At 49.1% G+C, this 16,858-nt stretch overlaps 1 protein-coding gene across 12 annotated transcripts in view; it reads right to left on the reverse strand.

The window, feature by feature from the left end:
* The window catches only part of ERMP1 (endoplasmic reticulum metallopeptidase 1), a 64,255-nt gene extending 51,954 nt beyond the window's left edge, over nucleotides 1-12,301 (reverse strand). For all 12 annotated transcript variants that reach the window (XR_012159103.1, XR_012159102.1, XR_012159101.1 and 9 more), the window contains exons 1-2: nucleotides 11,923-12,301; nucleotides 6,853-7,154 (exon numbers count right to left, since the gene is read on the reverse strand). Coding sequence is in view for 3 of the 12 variants with exons in the window: in XM_073345292.1 (XP_073201393.1) it covers nucleotides 6,853-7,154; nucleotides 11,923-12,209 (589 nt within the window). In the remaining 9 variants the exon portion in view is untranslated. The remainder of the gene's footprint in view (nucleotides 1-6,852; nucleotides 7,155-11,922) is intronic.
* Between the last annotated feature and the right edge of the window lie 4,557 nt (nucleotides 12,302-16,858).

Genomic DNA, 16,858 nt, shown 5'->3' on the forward strand with positions numbered 1-16,858 from the left:
CCTGAGGAAAAAGAGAAATAAATTGAGCTCTCCTGTGATTACAACTAAAAAGGAGTTTCAGAAGTCTGTCATTGATCAACTTTTGGCTGAGTTTAAGAAACAAGTACCCCCCTGCTGGCAGAAAAAGCTACTATAGTTTTGTTACCATTTTCAACAACATACTTATGCGAGAAAGCATTCTCCTTGTACGCACATCTGAAAACCAAATATAGCAGCAGACTCAGTGCCAAACCAGACCTGAGACTTTATCTTTCTCCAGTGGTTCCAGACATCCAAGAGCTATTCAGATCAAAGCAAGCGCATCCATTGCACTGAGGAGATTTAAACTCCTTATGAGAAATGGAAAGGGAGGTGGATATTTTTTGCTGTTTCTAAAATTAAATAGGCTGTTCGTGTTATTTTTTAAATTATTATGAAGAACAAGTTTTAAGCTTTGTTATAGTCGTGCGTTGTTTGCCTGGGCTGCTCAAGACCCGAATGTTTGTGGGAGGAACTCTTTATTTGAGCTGACTTCTTAAGTACCTTCATGCTGATTCACGTCTAGTACTCCTTGATGAAACATGTAGGAGCCTTTTCCTATAACAGGCTTTATTGAAGTGATATGAGCTCCTGTGACATTATGAGGGTAATTTAGTATCTCATTGAAAGGTGACGGGAGGGAGGGGGGGCAGAAAGAGTTAATTAACTCACAGACTGACCTGACCCATGGCCGAACTTTAGAGACTGGTTAGGAAGATATGTAAATGAACAGAGCTTTGAAATGCAGCCTGCATCATTAGAGATGGAAGGGTAGATGTTTGCTCAGGTCTTGTGCTGTAAACAAACAAGTCTTGGCTATTGCTATAGCTTTGATTCAAAGATCAAAAAAGGAATATTAACATTTAGGAAGACACTTGAGTGAAATAATATTCTTGTCAATATGTCTCTGAAGGTTCTGGTAACCTGTAGCTGAACTGTTTAATGGATAAATTACCCTGTACTAATTGCCACGATGTTTAGGAGAAGGAAAGTTAAGCCTATTGTTTTCTCAGGCCAAAAGGCTGCTGGAAATGTGTAAAGACCTTGGGACATGATCCTTCTTCATCTCAGCTCTGCTTTGGGTTTCAAGAGGGGGCAACCTTAAGCCATAAGGATTGAGATCCCCAGTCACTGACTGGAGTCACCCTGAATATGGACATTGGACTATAACCTATGGACTATTTCTAAAAGGACTTTTGGCAACTACAAGCTCATCTCTGCTATATATCTGAGCATCAAGAATTGAATTCAAGTCTATATGTATATTGATCTTTTAACCAAAACGCTTTTCTTTTTTAATAAATTTTAGCTTAGTTAATAAGAATTGGCTATAAATGTGTATTCTGGGTAAGATCTAAGTTATAATTGGACCTGGGTGTGTGGCTGATCCTTTGGGATTGGAAGAACCTTTTCTATGATGAGAAGATTTTCAGTAATCATCATCATATCTGACACGTGTGTCTGGATAGAGGCCTGAGGCTGGGCATTTTAAGGGAACAGCGTTGTTTGGACTTCTGAGTAACCAGTGAGGTAATACAGGAGCAGTTTTGTGCTGGCCTGGTAAATCTAAGTATTGGAATATCCACCAGCTGTTGGGGTTTGTCTGCCCCGCGTTGTTTGCGGTTCACCCTAATTGAGTGACTTCAGCTGGCTCCCACAGGCAGCATTGTTACAGCTACAAAAGTGAAATCTTGGAAGAGTATTGCCATTTTCATAACGTAATAATAGTGTGTAATAAGCATGTCGTAAAAATACCAAATTACTGCTTCAATAATTTATGCTCTGTAAGGGAGAAAAATCCCTGGAAATATTCATTTTTAGGAGGGGGGTTCACGAGATTTGGTATTTTCGTGAAAGGGGTCCGTGGGTTATTAAAGTTTGGGAACCACTGACACTGAGTGTGCTCTGTGTGAAAACTAATAAAAAGCCTCTTCACAGAAGTAAACCAAAGAGAATTCTGCAACATATTTATGCAGCAACATTTAAATAATTACATATAAATACATACATTAAAACATTATTAGGGTTGCAAAGTCAAGCACTCAAAAGTTATGAAATGCCAGAAATAAGGTTGCCTGTGAATATGCATTCATGGTCCTTAATTACATGCTACCTTTTCCATAGGGCCCCTGCCTCGTTCAGTGTATAGGATGGACTATTTCCCCTTAATAAGGGCCTAGTCAATATTTTATTGTCTCGTCATGCTTCAATATATGGCCAAATCCACAGGAAGGAACTCCAGGAAGATGGGAGATTAGCATTTTCAAAGACCCACCGTCTTTCCTAATGGACCATCCAGGCTGATTGCATACTGTCTGGTGGGCGTTCCCCAAGTATGCACAGTTGCAATTGTTACATAGTCAATATTCCTAACTTCAGCTACAGAAATGATACATGCACACAAATTCAATAATTACATTCAGTAAATTATAACCTTTCAAATACCTCACATGATCCATCTTGCATAAAACATATCTTAGTTATGCCATATTCATATCATAATATTTCTATGAAGAATATGGGGGCGTAACATCACACTGGCATTTCCTAACTTTTTGAGTGTTAACTTTGCAATCTTAAGCATGTTCTTTTAAGATAGTTTGTGTGTGCTCAATTTCCTAGATTTTTTAGAAAAGCAAACTGAAAAAGCAGAAATTCTGTCATATAGCATCATATTGACATACACATGGTTCCTCGGAACTGGAACCTCTAAATCTACTGCACAGACCTCTTCCCCTTGAGCTAATGGAGGGACTGCTAGCAGTGGTAGGTCGTCGTCTATGTGGACCAACAGTAGAGGCAGGTGAGACACACACTGCCACTGGTTTTCACAGGCATTTGTTGTTGGCAAAGAAATAGCAAAGTTCTGGGATCTCAAGCTCCATTTCAGGCTCTGGAGGGTGTGTGCTTGAATGAACACAGACTTTTCTGCCCATTCCCTCCAAACTTGATCCTTCTGCTCCATCCCCTCCAACCTGTCCCTGTTATACCTCTTCCTCCTCCCCTCCCCCGAAGCCTTGTCCCAGTCCCATTCTCCTTCACTACCCAGTCACAGTCTCCTTGCCCTGCCAGTCCTAGTCTTTGTCCCCACTTCCACATCTTGGCAGAGAAGGGAGACATCAGACAACACTTGCTCCTAATCCTAGTTTCACTGCCTGGGCTTCTCATCCAGTCTCAGTCTCCCTCTCACATACACACTCCTTGCTCCAATGTCACCACACTCCAGCTCCTAGTCTGACCTCTGTGATCCACCTCTCTAGCTATCTGGCTCCCAGTCCCCCCTTACCTCCACATTTTCCTCCCCAGTTCTCCCCGCCTCCACTTTCCCAGACTCCTTGTCCCCATCTACTCCTTTCCCTCCCCCAGCTCCAGATTTCAGGTCAGCTTCCTACTCTACGCTGCCTTAGTGTCAGCAGGGAAGTCACAGAGCACAGGAGAGAGACAGGCTCCCTGATCTAAGGTCCAGTGCCTAGCCCTAACTATGCCCAGAGCAGCCTGCCATTAAAGGGAAAGTCCAGCTTCATGCCTGTAACTCTAGGCTGGAAGGAACATGCTCAGTCACTCTATGAGGATAGCACATGCAGAGTCTGGTCCACACTAGGAGCTAAGACAAAATGGAACTATGCAGTTTCCCCCTCCACCAAGCCATTCCTCACAGCTGATTTAAGCACAGAATTGTGACATTTCCCAAGAATAACCACGGTTGTGAGGCACCTCGCTACCACCGCTCTTAGTGTGAGGAAGTCTTATCTGTGCAGCCATGTCTCAACTTCCTAACTCCACTGGCCACACAAATACTCCCCACTCAGCCTAGACCAACTTTACTATCCCTCTGCAGGTCAGTGATAGGCACGCTCCAATCCCTGAGCCCATAAGAAAGTCTGCAGAAAAGAATCATTACTTTTTCATAGACCTCATGTCCATCAGGACTGGGCTCCTTTTCTGGCAACCTTATTCACCTACTGATGGTCTATACTATTATGTTCACCACTTTTACAAGACAGAAATTTTATACAAAGTATGCCTTGTGAGGTGGTATTTGAAAAGTCAGAATCTGCTGAATGTCATTATCCTGGCGAAATATGCGTAGCAACACTATATGTGACATTAAGATTCTACTGTATGATTGTTACTGAAATACATAGTGACTCTGGATAGAGCCCACAAACCAGTTTTTTTGAGAGACAAAGACACACTGGCATTGAAAAACTATCACGTGCTTAAGTGGCCGTTCTGCAGCAGAGGGAAGGTGTGAATAAGAAATGTATATTGCATCATAAGAATGGTTCAAACCTCACATCCACAAAAGACTGCTTGTCGCCTGCACCCCAGCAGGGGTAGTCCTCATAGAGGGGAGGGGGGCATAAGAATGTGAGACAGTAGTCTCCAACTCACTTCTTCTCCAGTTTCTCTGCTCATGACATTAATGAATACCTGAAGGACACTGAACTAAAGGGGGGGGGGGGGAGGAGGAAATCTCAGTCTGAATGGAAACCCAGCCTGTGAAATTTACTGCAGCATATGATGAGACAAAACCATTTGCTTTAAAGTTCACTTAGCTTGCATTTTACTTTTTTTTTAAACGAATCCTGAAATGTATGCATCACCACCAGTACTCACTTAAAAATCTGTCTAAACTTATCTTATTGTTTTATCCTAACCAACATATTTGGATTAGTATGGAAAACTCCATCAGGGATAACAAGGTTCGTGCATTATCACTTTCCTTTCATGAAGTGTCGGACTTCCTATGAGCTTGTACTGTTCAGAAGGGTACTGAGCCATACAAGACACATTTCTGGGGGGACAAGGCTGGGACGAGGAATCTGAAGGAGTTGCCCTGTATGTAATTCATGAGTGATAGGTCAGAGTGCTCAAGAATTTAGTTAGGAGTGAATTTGCATGCTGAAGGCCGTGTGAGCAGGCCAGGAGTGGATGTTCTGATAGCAATGCAGTGTAAATAGCACTTCAGTCTAGAGAACTAAGGGGACACAGCTGTTCAACAGTCCAGACTGTAGCCTGGGTAATGTCACATCCACCTTAGGTCTGGGAAAAATAATCTCACTTCCCAGAAGTCCCTGACAAGTAAGAGCACCATCCAGATGCACAAAAGCATCAGGTTTTCTGCCTGTCAGATAAGCTTCTTCTGTTGTCCTTAGATAGGCTGAGTGAAACCAGGAACAGCAGCACTGAGCTGCCAATCTAAGAGGAAGCTCAGTGAGAATGTAGTGAAGAGGCAATGAGAAAGAGCTAAGCAGAGCAAATGGAACTCAGTTGCCAGCAAGTGGGAAGGGTGATTGGCCTAGCAGGGAACAGCCAGATGAGTAATGACATGAGAGCAGAGGGCCAGGAAGAAGTACACTGCAAAGCATCATCATCAGTAATCCCTTGATTTGAGGATGATTTCTACCACAGATTTACATATGAGTCCTGAGAGGACTCAGGAGTACGATCCTGGAACCACAGATCTGCTCGCAGTAGGCACAGACATTTTCTCTCTCTTTTTTCAGGTTCAAGGGCAAGGCACTTCTCCTCAAAGCAAGCTACTGCCTGATGTAGGATGTGGTGCCACTGAGGTCACTTGGTGGCTTGCTCCTCCCACCTTATGATGTCCACGTCAATTGTCTTGAGATACGCTTTCAATGTGTCTTTGTAGCGTTTCCTCTGACCACCATGGTCATGCTAAGCAGGCTTAAGGCCAACCCTCAGTTTGTAAGCATCATCTCTCAGTCCTCCGATTAGAGATCTGTGGTAACTAGTGAGAGAAGAGAATGGGCGGCAGTTTTTCCATAGACAGGAATCCTGATTCAACTGTCGTATCTCTTTGTCTGAAGATATGAAATAGTTTAATTTTCCAGTCAACTCAGAGTAGGCTGTGTAGAAACTGTTAAAGAAACTTGCAAATTTAGCACCAGCAGAGGCTGCAAGATGTTCTGATTTGATTTTAAGAGAGTGAATAGAGCTTGTAAGTTATAGTCTGCAGTCAGGTCTCTCAAAGTAAAACAAAAACTATTTTTGCCTGAAACAATTCATTTTGCCTGCTGAGCCACAGTAGACTTGGTAGTAAAATAGTAACTAGAGTTTGATTACATGCTGCTGCAAACAAAATTTGATTTGATTTTAGGAGGGAACGGCCTCCACTTAGAAATTTTATAGCCCGTGCAATTGAAGCTTAGCTGCCACCAGGACCAAATCAATCATATTATCTAACACATTTGTATAAAATACACATGCAGATTTTATTAAAAATATAAAAAAATCTAGTACATCAAACCACCCTGTTGGAGTTGGATAACAAGGGTCAATTTGAATCAACTGAAAGTAACACTGAAGTAAGTAAAATGCACAATACAGAGGAGTATGCAGAGGAATACGAGAAATTCAGATGTAAATACGCTTTCCAGAATTCACAAGCAGGAAAATACTCATGGTTTCATGTCAGAGACCAAAGGTGAAATCCTGGCCCCACTAACTGCAATAGGGTCACAATTTCACCTTAAATGTTTTGTGCAATTTGTTGCAAGAATGAGATACTCTTTGATATGGCTAGTCCTCTTATAAGTGGATGTAAGCGACATTGTGTGTAGAACAAAACAGAACAAATTCCCTGCATGAAAAAACAGTTCTGTTGCTCATGTAACATGCATCACTTTGTCCACAAGCAGCTCCTATTACTATACTGCTGTAAAAAGCACCATAAGAAACATCAAAAGCTGTAACAAAACAGAAGCTGCTTACTCTTCATTATGAAAAACTTTTAGAAGCCGAAAAGATATAAGTTGTCATATTAAGACAACAAAAGTTCAACAAAGACAGGTAAATACATGCACCTACCTGGGGTATTTGGTACAGAGTCAAAGTGGCAATTGGATAGCACGGCATGCTTAGCTCCACTTCTGGGCTCCAGCTTAACCACAACATTAGTTATGTTCGCATAGTAACTGGTAAAGCCACCTAAGAAGTCAATGCTGAAGGAGCCCGTTGGCCTCTGTATATCTACAGAAATCTTGTGTGCATCACTGCTTTCTATTTCAATTGCCTTAATTTGTTCTAAGAGGTAGTTAACTGTGAGAATTTCATTTTCTGGACTTCCGACTGTCCTGGGACCAACTGCCGTTATGTTTTCAAGATATTCCCTACAAGAGATAAAATTGAAAAATTAACAATGCAGATCTCTTGTAACAAATGCATTCAATATGCAACTCGGCCACAATTTGCACATTTTCACACACCCTTCCACTCCATAAGCTAAACAGAAAAGGTTTAAATCACCTAGCACGTACTGCAACTGACCACTGCTAAAATTCTTAATGCTATTAAGGTCAAAGATCTGGATACACAGCCTTTTGCTCAGTGCCATGTTGCCGATCAGAACCAGGGAGAAGTCTGACAGCACTGAACACCCCCTTTCTGTGTGACAATATGCCAATCCACTGATTTTATCTTTCAAAATAAGAATGTCAGCAGTGAAAATCTACACAGAAAATGCATGAAGGGAGAGCAGACTGTCAAGTAAGTTCATTGCTTTTTGATGCATATATATCACACATCCCAACCGCATCCTCCACAGGTCTGAACAAGCACATTCTTAGTCAGATTTACAATGAGCCAAATAATAGATTTATTTTACATTTATTTCAATTTGTCAACCACCTTTCCCAAACACAGAACAATTAAAATTTAAGATATACAACACTAAAAGAAATACACAATTTGATAACCGAAACATTAACACAATATTTATTCATCACAAAAATAAAACCCAGGAGAATGCCAAAAGGAAACCATAGCTCTTAAATACTTAGCTCATTTTCTCCCCAGGGTATGTCTACACTGCAAGTGAAGATATTAGTACAGGCAGCCATACCCATGCTAACTTTAATTTAGCTAACATGGGTAACAATAGTGTAGATATTGGGGCCAGGGCTAATAGCCAGAGTATGGCCAAATCTACACTACCACTTATGTCAGCAAAATTTATGTTGCTCAGTGATGGGAAAGCACCATTTTTCTTCTGCATGGTAAAGTTTCAAAGCTGTATTAAGGCCATGTTCAGTTGTAAACTTTTAAAAGAACCCTGATGTTTTGTACAGAGTTAGGAACAGCCTCCATTACTAATGTGTTGTAATTCTGAGGTTCTACTGCAAGTCCAATTAGCTACGCTCTGAAAACTCAGTGAAAGCATTTGGACCGCACAGGAGTCAGTGAGGGCAGAATCTTTATGGTGGGGATTGGGATGATGTGCCAGATAGAGATCACCTAGTTTGACTCTTAGTGTGTCTCTACACTGCAATTAGACAGCTGGCCTACTTGTCCAGTACCTGACCCAGTAGTGAGATGGGGAGGTCAGGGAGCAGAATGGGGTGTGTGTGTGTGTGTTATTTTGGAAGGATGTAGGGGGGCAGGATGGGGGGGAAAGGGAGGCCACTGGTAGGAAAGGGGGGGGTCAGGCCGCTAGGAGGGAGAGTCGGGCCGCTGGGAGGACCACATGCGCTGCCTGTACCTGGCCCAGGGAATGTCGAGGCACTGAGGGGAAGGGGGCGGGATGGGGAGGCGTGGGGCGCTAGGGGGAGGAGGATGGGGGTCGCAGGCACTGCCCATACCTGGCTCGGGGAATGTCGAGGCGCTAAGGGGAAGGGGCAGAATGGGGAGGCGAGAGACCTGGTTGGGGGGGGAGGATGGGGGTCGCAGGCGCTGCCTGTACCTGGCCGGGGAATGTTGAGGCGCTGAGGGGAAGGGGGCGAGGTGGGGAGGCGGGGGAGGGGAATGGGGGGGGTTATCGCAGGCGCTGCCCGTACCTGGCCGGGGAATGGCAAGGCGCTGAGGGGAAGGGGGCGAGGTGGGGAGGCGGGGGAGGGTGGTCGCAGGCGCTGCCCGTACCTGGCCGGGGAATGGCGAGGCGCTAAGGGGAAGGGGGCGAGGTGGGGAGGCGGGGGAGGGGGGTCGCAGGCGCTGCCCGTACCTGGCCGGGGAATGGCGAGGCGCTGAGGGGAAGGGGGCGAGGTGGGGAGGCGGGGGAGGGTGGTCGCAGGCGCTGCCCGTACCTGGCCGGGGAATGGCAAGGCGCTAAGGGGAAGGGGGCACGATGGGGAGGCGAGAGACCTGGTTGGGGGGGGAGGATGGGGGTCGCAGGCGCTGCCCGTACCTGGCCGGGGAATGGCGAGGCGCTAAGGGGAAGGGGGCAGGATGGGGAGGTGAGAGACCTGGTTGGGGGGGGGGGGAGAGGATGGGGGTCGCAGGCGCTGCCCATTCCTGGCCGGGGAATGGCGAGGCGCTGAGGGGAAGGGGGCGAGGTGGGGAGGCGGGGGAGGGGGGTCGCAGGCGCTGCCCGTACCTGCCCGGGGAATGGCGAGGCGCTGAGGGGAAGGGGGCGAGGTGGGGAGGCGGGGGAGGGTGGTCGCAGGCGCTGCCCGTACCTGGCCGGGGAATGGCGAGGCGCTAAGGGGAAGGGGGCACGATGGGGAGGCGAGAGACCTGGTTGGGGGGGGGAGGATGGGGGTCGCAGGCGCTGCCCGTACCTGGCCGGGGAATGGCGAGGCGCTAAGGGGAAGGGGGCAGGATGGGGAGGTGAGAGACCTGGTTGGGGGGGGGGGGAGAGGATGGGGGTCGCAGGCGCTGCCCATTACTGGCCGGGGAATGGCGAGGCGCTGAGGGGAAGGGGGCGAGGTGGGGGAGGGGGATGGTCGCAGGCGCTGCCCGTACCTGGCCGGGGAATGGAGGGGAAGGGGGCGAGGCGGGGGAGGGGGATGGGGGGTGGTCGCAGGCGCTGCCCGTACCTGGCCGGGGAATGGCGAGGCGCTGAGGAGAAGGGGGCGAGGCGGGGGAGGGGGATGGGGGGTGGTCGCAGGCGCTGCCCGTACCTGGCCGGGGAATGGCGAGGCGCTGAGGGGAAGGGGGCGAGGTGGGGAGGTGGGGGAGGGGGATGGGGGGTGGTCGCAGGCGCTGCCCGTACCTGGCCGGGGAATGGCGAGGCGCTGAGGGGAAGGGGGCGAGGCGGGGGAGGGGGATGGTCGCAGGCGCTGCCCGTACCTGGCCGGGGAATGGCGAGGCGCTGAGGGGAAGGGGGCGAGGCGGGGGAGGGGGATGGGGGGTGGTCGCAGGCGCTGCCCGTACCTGGCCGGGGAATGGCGAGGCGCTGAGGGGAAGGGGGCGAGGCGGGGGAGGGGGATGGGGGGTGGTCGCAGGCGCTGCCCGTACCTGGCCGGGGAATGGCGAGGCGCTGAGGGGAAGGGGGCGAGGTGGGGAGGCGGGGGAGGGGGATGGGGGGTGGTCGCAGGCGCTGCCCGTACCTGGCCGGGGAATGGCAAGGCGCTGAGGGGAAGGGGGCGAGGTGGGGAGGCGGGGGAGGGTGGTCGCAGGCGCTGCCCGTACCTGGCCGGGGAATGGCGAGGCGCTAAGGGGAAGGGGGCGAGGTGGGGAGGCGGGGGAGGGTGGTCGCAGGCGCTGCCCGTACCTAGCCGGGGAATGGCGAGGCGCTGAGGGGAAGGGGGCAGGATGGGGAGGCGAGAGACCTGGTTGGGGGGGGGAGGATGGGGGTCGCAGGCGCTGCCCGTACGTGGCCGGGGAATGGCGAGGCACTAAGGGGAAGGGGGCAGGATGGGGAGGTGAGAGACCTGGTTGGGGGGGGGGGAGAGGATGGGGGTCGCAGGCGCTGCCCGTACCTGGCCGTGGAATGGCGAGGCACTGAGGGGAAGGGGGCAGGATGGGGAGGCGAGAGACCTGGTTGGGGGGAGGAGGATGGGGGTCGCAGGCGCTGCCCGTACCTGGCCGGGGAATGGCGAGGCGCTAAGGGGAAGGGGGCAGGATGGGGAGGTGAGAGACCTGGTTGGGGGGGGGGGGAGAGGATGGGGGTCGCAGGCGCTGCCTGTACCTGGCCGGGGAATGGCGAGGCGCTAAGGGGAAGGGGGCGAGGTGGGGGAGGGGGATGGGGGTGGTCGCAGGCGCTGCCCGTACCTGGCCGGGGAATGGCGAGGCGCTGAGGGGAAGGGGGCGAGGTAGGGAGGTGGGGGAGGGGGATGGGGGGTGGTCGCAGGCGCTGCCCGTACCTGGCCGGGGAATGGCGAGGCGCTGAGGGGAAGGGGGCGAGGTGGGGGAGGGGGAGGGGGATGGGGGTGGTCGCAGGCGCTGCCCGTACCTGGCCGGGGAATGGCGAGGCGCTGAGGGGAAGGGGGCGAGGTGGGGGAGGGGGATGGGGGTGGTCGCAGGCGCTGCCCGTACCTGGCCGGGGAATGGCGAGGCGCTGAGGGGAAGGGGGCGAGGTGGGGGAGGGGGATGGGGGGTGGTCGCAGGCGCTGCCCGTACCTGGCCGGGGAATGGCGAGGCGCTGAGGGGAAGGGGGCGAGGTGGGGAAGTGGGGGAGGGGGATGGGGGTGGTCGCAGGCGCTGCCCGTACCTGGCCGGGGAATGGCGAGGCGCTGAGGGGAAGGGGGCGAGGTGGGGGAGGGGGATGGGGGGTGGTCGCAGGCGCTGCCCGTACCTGGCCGGGGAATGGCGAGGCGCTGAGGGGAAGGGGGCGAGGTGGGGGAAGGGGATGGGGGGTGGTCGCAGGCGCTGCCCGTACCTGGCCGGGGAATGGCGAGGCGCTGAGGGGAAGGGGGCGAGGTGGGGAGGCGGGGGAGGGGGACGGTCGCAGGCGCTGCCCGTACCTGGCCGGGGAATGGCGAGGCGCTGAGGGGAAGGGGGCGAGGTAGGGAGGTGGGGGAGGGGGATGGGGGTGGTCGCAGGCGCTGCCCGTACCTGGCCGGGGAATGGCGAGGCGCTGAGGGGAAGGGGGCGAGGTGGGGAAGGGGATGGGGGGTGGTCGCAGGCGCTGCCCGTACCTGGCCGGGGAATGGCGAGGCGCTGAGGGGAAGGGGGCGAGGTGGGGAGGCGGGGGAGGGGGACGGTCGCAGGCGCTGCCCGTACCTGGCCCGGGAGGCGCTGAAGTCCCGCGGCCCCGGCCGGCGCAGCAGCTGCCGCATGGAGAGCTGCACCAGGGCCCGCAGTGCCAGCAGGTAGAGCAGCACCAGCAGCGCCCCCCGGGCCTCAGGAAGCAGCCGCCACCGGGAGCCGCCGGCGGGGCAGTCTCGCTTCTTCCCACCTGAGTCCTCCACCCCGTGCCCCGGCAACGGCGGGTGCTGCGGGGCCCGGGGCTCCCGCTCTCCGCCAGCGGCGCGGAGCCGCCTCACAGCCACCGCCGCGCCCCGCTCCATAGAGAGGCCGAACCGGCACCACCCGGCCGACTGCGCGGCAGCTGTTCTGCAAGGGCGCTACGGGGCCGGAAACGGCTCAAACCTGCTGGGCTAGGGCCGCCCCACCTGGATGTCGCGGCGGGAGGGGGAGGCGCCGGCTTCCGAGGAGTCACATGGGGAGACGGCGGCAGCCATTTCCCCTTCCCCTGGAAGCGGGTGAAGATGCCCCGCGCCACTAGGGGGCGGACGCGACAGACCGCGTGCTGCTGAGCCCTGCCTGTGAGGGCTCCCTGCTGCCCGGAGCGCTAGAAAAGCAAAGGCTGGCAGTCCGCCAAAGAGTATAATAGCACAGGGGTCCGTGTATATGGAGCCCGTCATAAACTAGGGTGAGAGGGGCCACTTTTCAGACAAGCTGGTCATTCATAACTTCAGCTGGAAGTTGAAGATGGTGAAGGCAATGGGAGGTGCAGAGAAGCAGCACCTCTGAAATTCAGCCCCTACCTGCCTCTTTGCTCTGACCTCCTTCGAACTAACCTTGTTAGCCCTAGCCTGTTTCTTGCTTGCATATTTATACCTGCCTCTGGAAATTTCCACTGCATGCATCCGACCAAGTGGGTATTCACCCACAAAAGCTCATGCTCCAATACATGTGTTAGTCTATAAGGTGCCACAGGACTCTTTGCCGCTTTTACAGATCCAGACTAACACGGCTACCCCGCTGATGCTCTGTGACTGCGTCCCTGGCTGACATTGATGTTTGGCTCTAGTGGAGCAGGACCACACCCGGGCACGTCTCTCATAGTGTAGAGCTCTAGCCTCTAGCTGCACAACTCCCTTCCAGAACTGGTCCACCGGGCACCTTCACTAACTGTCTATTTACCATATGGTAAAAGACTCTTCTCTTCCAGTAAGCCTCTCCCTGACCATCTGGGGCCCTCTCTCATGTTTCTGGGGTCTCCTCTATTAGTACCAAATACCTTTTGTCAAATGGTTTGCCTTGACGGTCACTATTATTCCATCTTTGTCAGTTTCCTTGGCTCTGTTCTTTAACAGATTTTATTTCTTTTAGAGGTTTGCTACTTCATTTTAGTCTAAGATGCATTTGACCTGTGCAAGACACCCTATACCTGAATTAGTAAATAAATATATAATCAATTGGTCCAACGTTTGAAAGACCTGAATAAGCCCCTGAGGAAGAAATTCTAAGCACCTCCATCTGCTTTCCTGCCTGCTTGTACGTTTTTCCATCTAAGTCATAGAATCAGCAGTTGTGATGCCTGGTGGCTAAACAAACAGGCCTGAAAGAGAAGGGACAGGTTGAAATGCAGTGACTACATTCCCAACAAACTTTAGGTGTTTTTTTGTAAGTTTCCATATTCTAGTTCAGTGTCTCTTTTTACCTGATGCAATTCACATGTTGAAGTCAGTATGTTTATAAATTTCACTGCAGTCTGTCTCACTACACAACTTTTTTTAAGGCTTCCTGGCATAGTGCTGGAGTTCATGCATTTCTTTCTTTCTTCTTTCCATTTGTTCCTTATTTGTTCAGTCTTCTCCTCCAAGGGAACACTGTTGGGACAAAATTTAGTTTCCATAAAACCAAGATTGATTGAAAGGAAAATTACTGGGAAAATTTTTTTTTTTTTTTTTTTAGAAAATGGAACAGGATTTTCCTTAAAGTAAACGATGTGATCATTCCCACACAAAGCTTGCAACTCATACTCATAACAATTAACTGGAAGAACAAAAATGTGAAATTAAATCAAAATGGAAAAATCTTTGCTTCATCTGTGTAAATATCTGCATTATAATAAGGTGTTGTTAGTAACAAATCAGGAAAAGTGTTTTTTAAAATATATGGGGCCAGATCTTCAACTGGTGTAAATCCATGTAACTTCATTGAAGTCCTTACTCAGTTTTTGAAGTCATTTGGCGTTTTGCCTAAGTAAGGACTTTAGGACTAGGCCCCAAGTCCTTTATTTTTACCTGACCTATAATGCCAGCAATACCAAGGCATTGTGCCCACCATTCTAGAGACTAATTTATGAAATAAGAGTCTGGTTCCTCATCCCTTACTCATCTGAGTAATCCAGTAGAAGCCCATTCTTCCCAAAGAGCAGACTCACTTGAATTCAATGATTATTCAAGGAACTACTCTGGTGAGTAAGGGCTGTAGGGACAGGTCTTACATTCTTGGCGTGGTAGATGGTATGAAATCTTTTAAAAAGATGAGAAAAGAAAAGAGGGATCTCACAGCCTCCTCTTACCCTGCTTGCTGGCTTCATGGCAAATTCTATGGTCCCTAATCAACTAAAACTAGTCCCATTCATTTTGTGAATGGGCTAGGGACTGAAATTGCTCAAAATTTGAATCTCCTGCTGCTCACTGGAATGAAGGCAGCAGGGAGAGTAGAGAGACAACACAAGATGCTCAGCAATGCAAGCAACCCACTGTCCCCCAGGTTTATTATATTCAGGGGACCCTCAGTTTGAAGATTAGAATTTTAACATTGTTTCACTTTAAAAAAAAAAGAAGTCATATGGGGTTTGTTTGGGCTTTTTTATTATTGGGGATATTTGGAAACCAAAAATATTTATTTTTCAGAAGTGAAAAGTGAATCTGAGACCTATCAGTGTGGACAGCATGCTTTGTAGGCCAAAGTTCTGTTTTATTATTCTAATAGACAAGGTGGGTGAGATAATATCTTATTTTGGACCGTCTTCTGTTGGTCCAGTGGAAGATATTACCTCATCTACCTTGTGTCTCTACTGTCCTTGGACCAAAACAACAACACCACCACCACTGCATATGTTTTATTATTCTGTCAATTCAAACTTCACAAATAATTCTCTGCCTTAGTGAAGAGAGTTTTGTGAGACTTCACCAACTGACAACTCTCTTATGTGCTCAGAAAAGTTAACACTTAGGATAGCACTTTGTAACCTGTGTCAAGCTGGATGGATGTTACACCATGCATCGGTTCCAATATGACCTGAACGTCAGTCAAAAATACCATGGAACACAGCCCTTGAGTTATGTTTCTCAGGAAGGAAGTTTGCTTTCTTAACAAAAAGGATTTGACCTAATTTTGGACCAAATGATTCAGCAGTTTTTCAGTTTGACTTTGTTTATGCCAAGTAAATGTGTGCTTATCTTAGGATATAATCCTTTTACTGCTACTCCATTTTCTCACAGGGCAATCTGTCAGGAAAGCCTTGTTCATTGGAGCATTTGATTTAATTTTAAGCATTATTTTAATTGAAGAAAGACTATGAATTCAGTATCGGTTCCTTAGGGACTTGAGGCCTGCTCCTGCTCCTTTGAAATTAACTATAAAATTCCCAGATCCACATCCTTCAAAGGTGTTTAGGCACCTATCTCCCACTGAGTTAGCCACCTAAATACCTTTGAAGATCTGGGCCCCCGTGACTTAAATGGGAGCGGGATTGGGCCTTTGGTAAAAATGTAAGTGTTAACAGATTATAAAACCAGAAATGACCATTGTAATCACCTAGTCTGACCCTCTTGCATAACATTGGGCACAGGACTTCCCAGAATTAATTCCTACGTCAAGTCCAACAGTTGTGGTTGAACTACAGCATATCTTTTAGAAAAACATACAATCTTGATTTAAAGATTTCCCATAATGGAGAATCCATCATGACCCTTGGTAATCCAATAGTTAATTATCTTCATGTTTAGAGTCACTGTTTCCCAGGATACAATTCCCCTTCCTGTAAGTATGGTTTACATTCTTTGTTCCTAGATGTATGATCTTACATTTGGCTATCCTGAAAAACACAGTTTGCTTGCATCCAGTTTACCAAATGATCCAGAACACTGTGTATCAGTGATTATTCCTCTTCATTATTTACTGCCCCCCCAAGTTTTGTGCCATTTGCCAATTTTATCAGTGTTGATTTGGGTTTCTATTTCTTTCATGTATTACATCAGCATCACTCTGTGATGTTGCACTCCATATGTTTATGGAAATATGCTTATGAGTATAAATATAACTGGAATATGCTTTATGCAAAAGGTCTCTTATAGGGTATTACTACGCTTATAATCTAGTGAATATATTCATCCTGTTTGTATGTATGTCTCTTTTTTATATCTGAAGTTACGAGCATTGGCTCTATGCCAGTATTTGAAGTGTTTGCTGTAGGAAACACATAAGGGAGGTTTGGCCAATATATTGTGAAGGGGCTATTCAAGTAATTTGGACTACTTAACTAACAATGGTCTTTGGGAGATGCCAATCCACATCTGAGCTTTCCTAGGAACATTCAAACGAACATGTAAACAATGGCATTGGCATGCAAAAAGCTGAATCATTCATGAACATGGGACTTGCCCAGGTGGCCACAAACTTCATCTTGTTGCTGTGATTTTGCATAGAAGAACAAAGAGGTTGCCGCCTACAAGAGAGACTATAAAAGGCCCTGGAAGCCTCTCCATTTTGTCTTCAGCTGGCTCAAGAGATGCCTGAAACAAACTGGAACAAAGGACTGTAACTACAGGGGTGTGAGTGATTGCTGGACCTAGGCCATAAACTACAGCATTGGTCTGAAAAGGTTTGTACCTGAGATAACGTCTAGGATGAGAAGTTATTATTTGTAACTAGATCCTTAGTGTATTAAGTTAGCCTTGCATATTTTGATGTATTT

This window comes from Lepidochelys kempii, chromosome 5, assembly GCF_965140265.1.
Source record: "Lepidochelys kempii isolate rLepKem1 chromosome 5, rLepKem1.hap2, whole genome shotgun sequence".
NCBI classification, from domain to species: Eukaryota; Metazoa; Chordata; order Testudines; family Cheloniidae; genus Lepidochelys; species Lepidochelys kempii.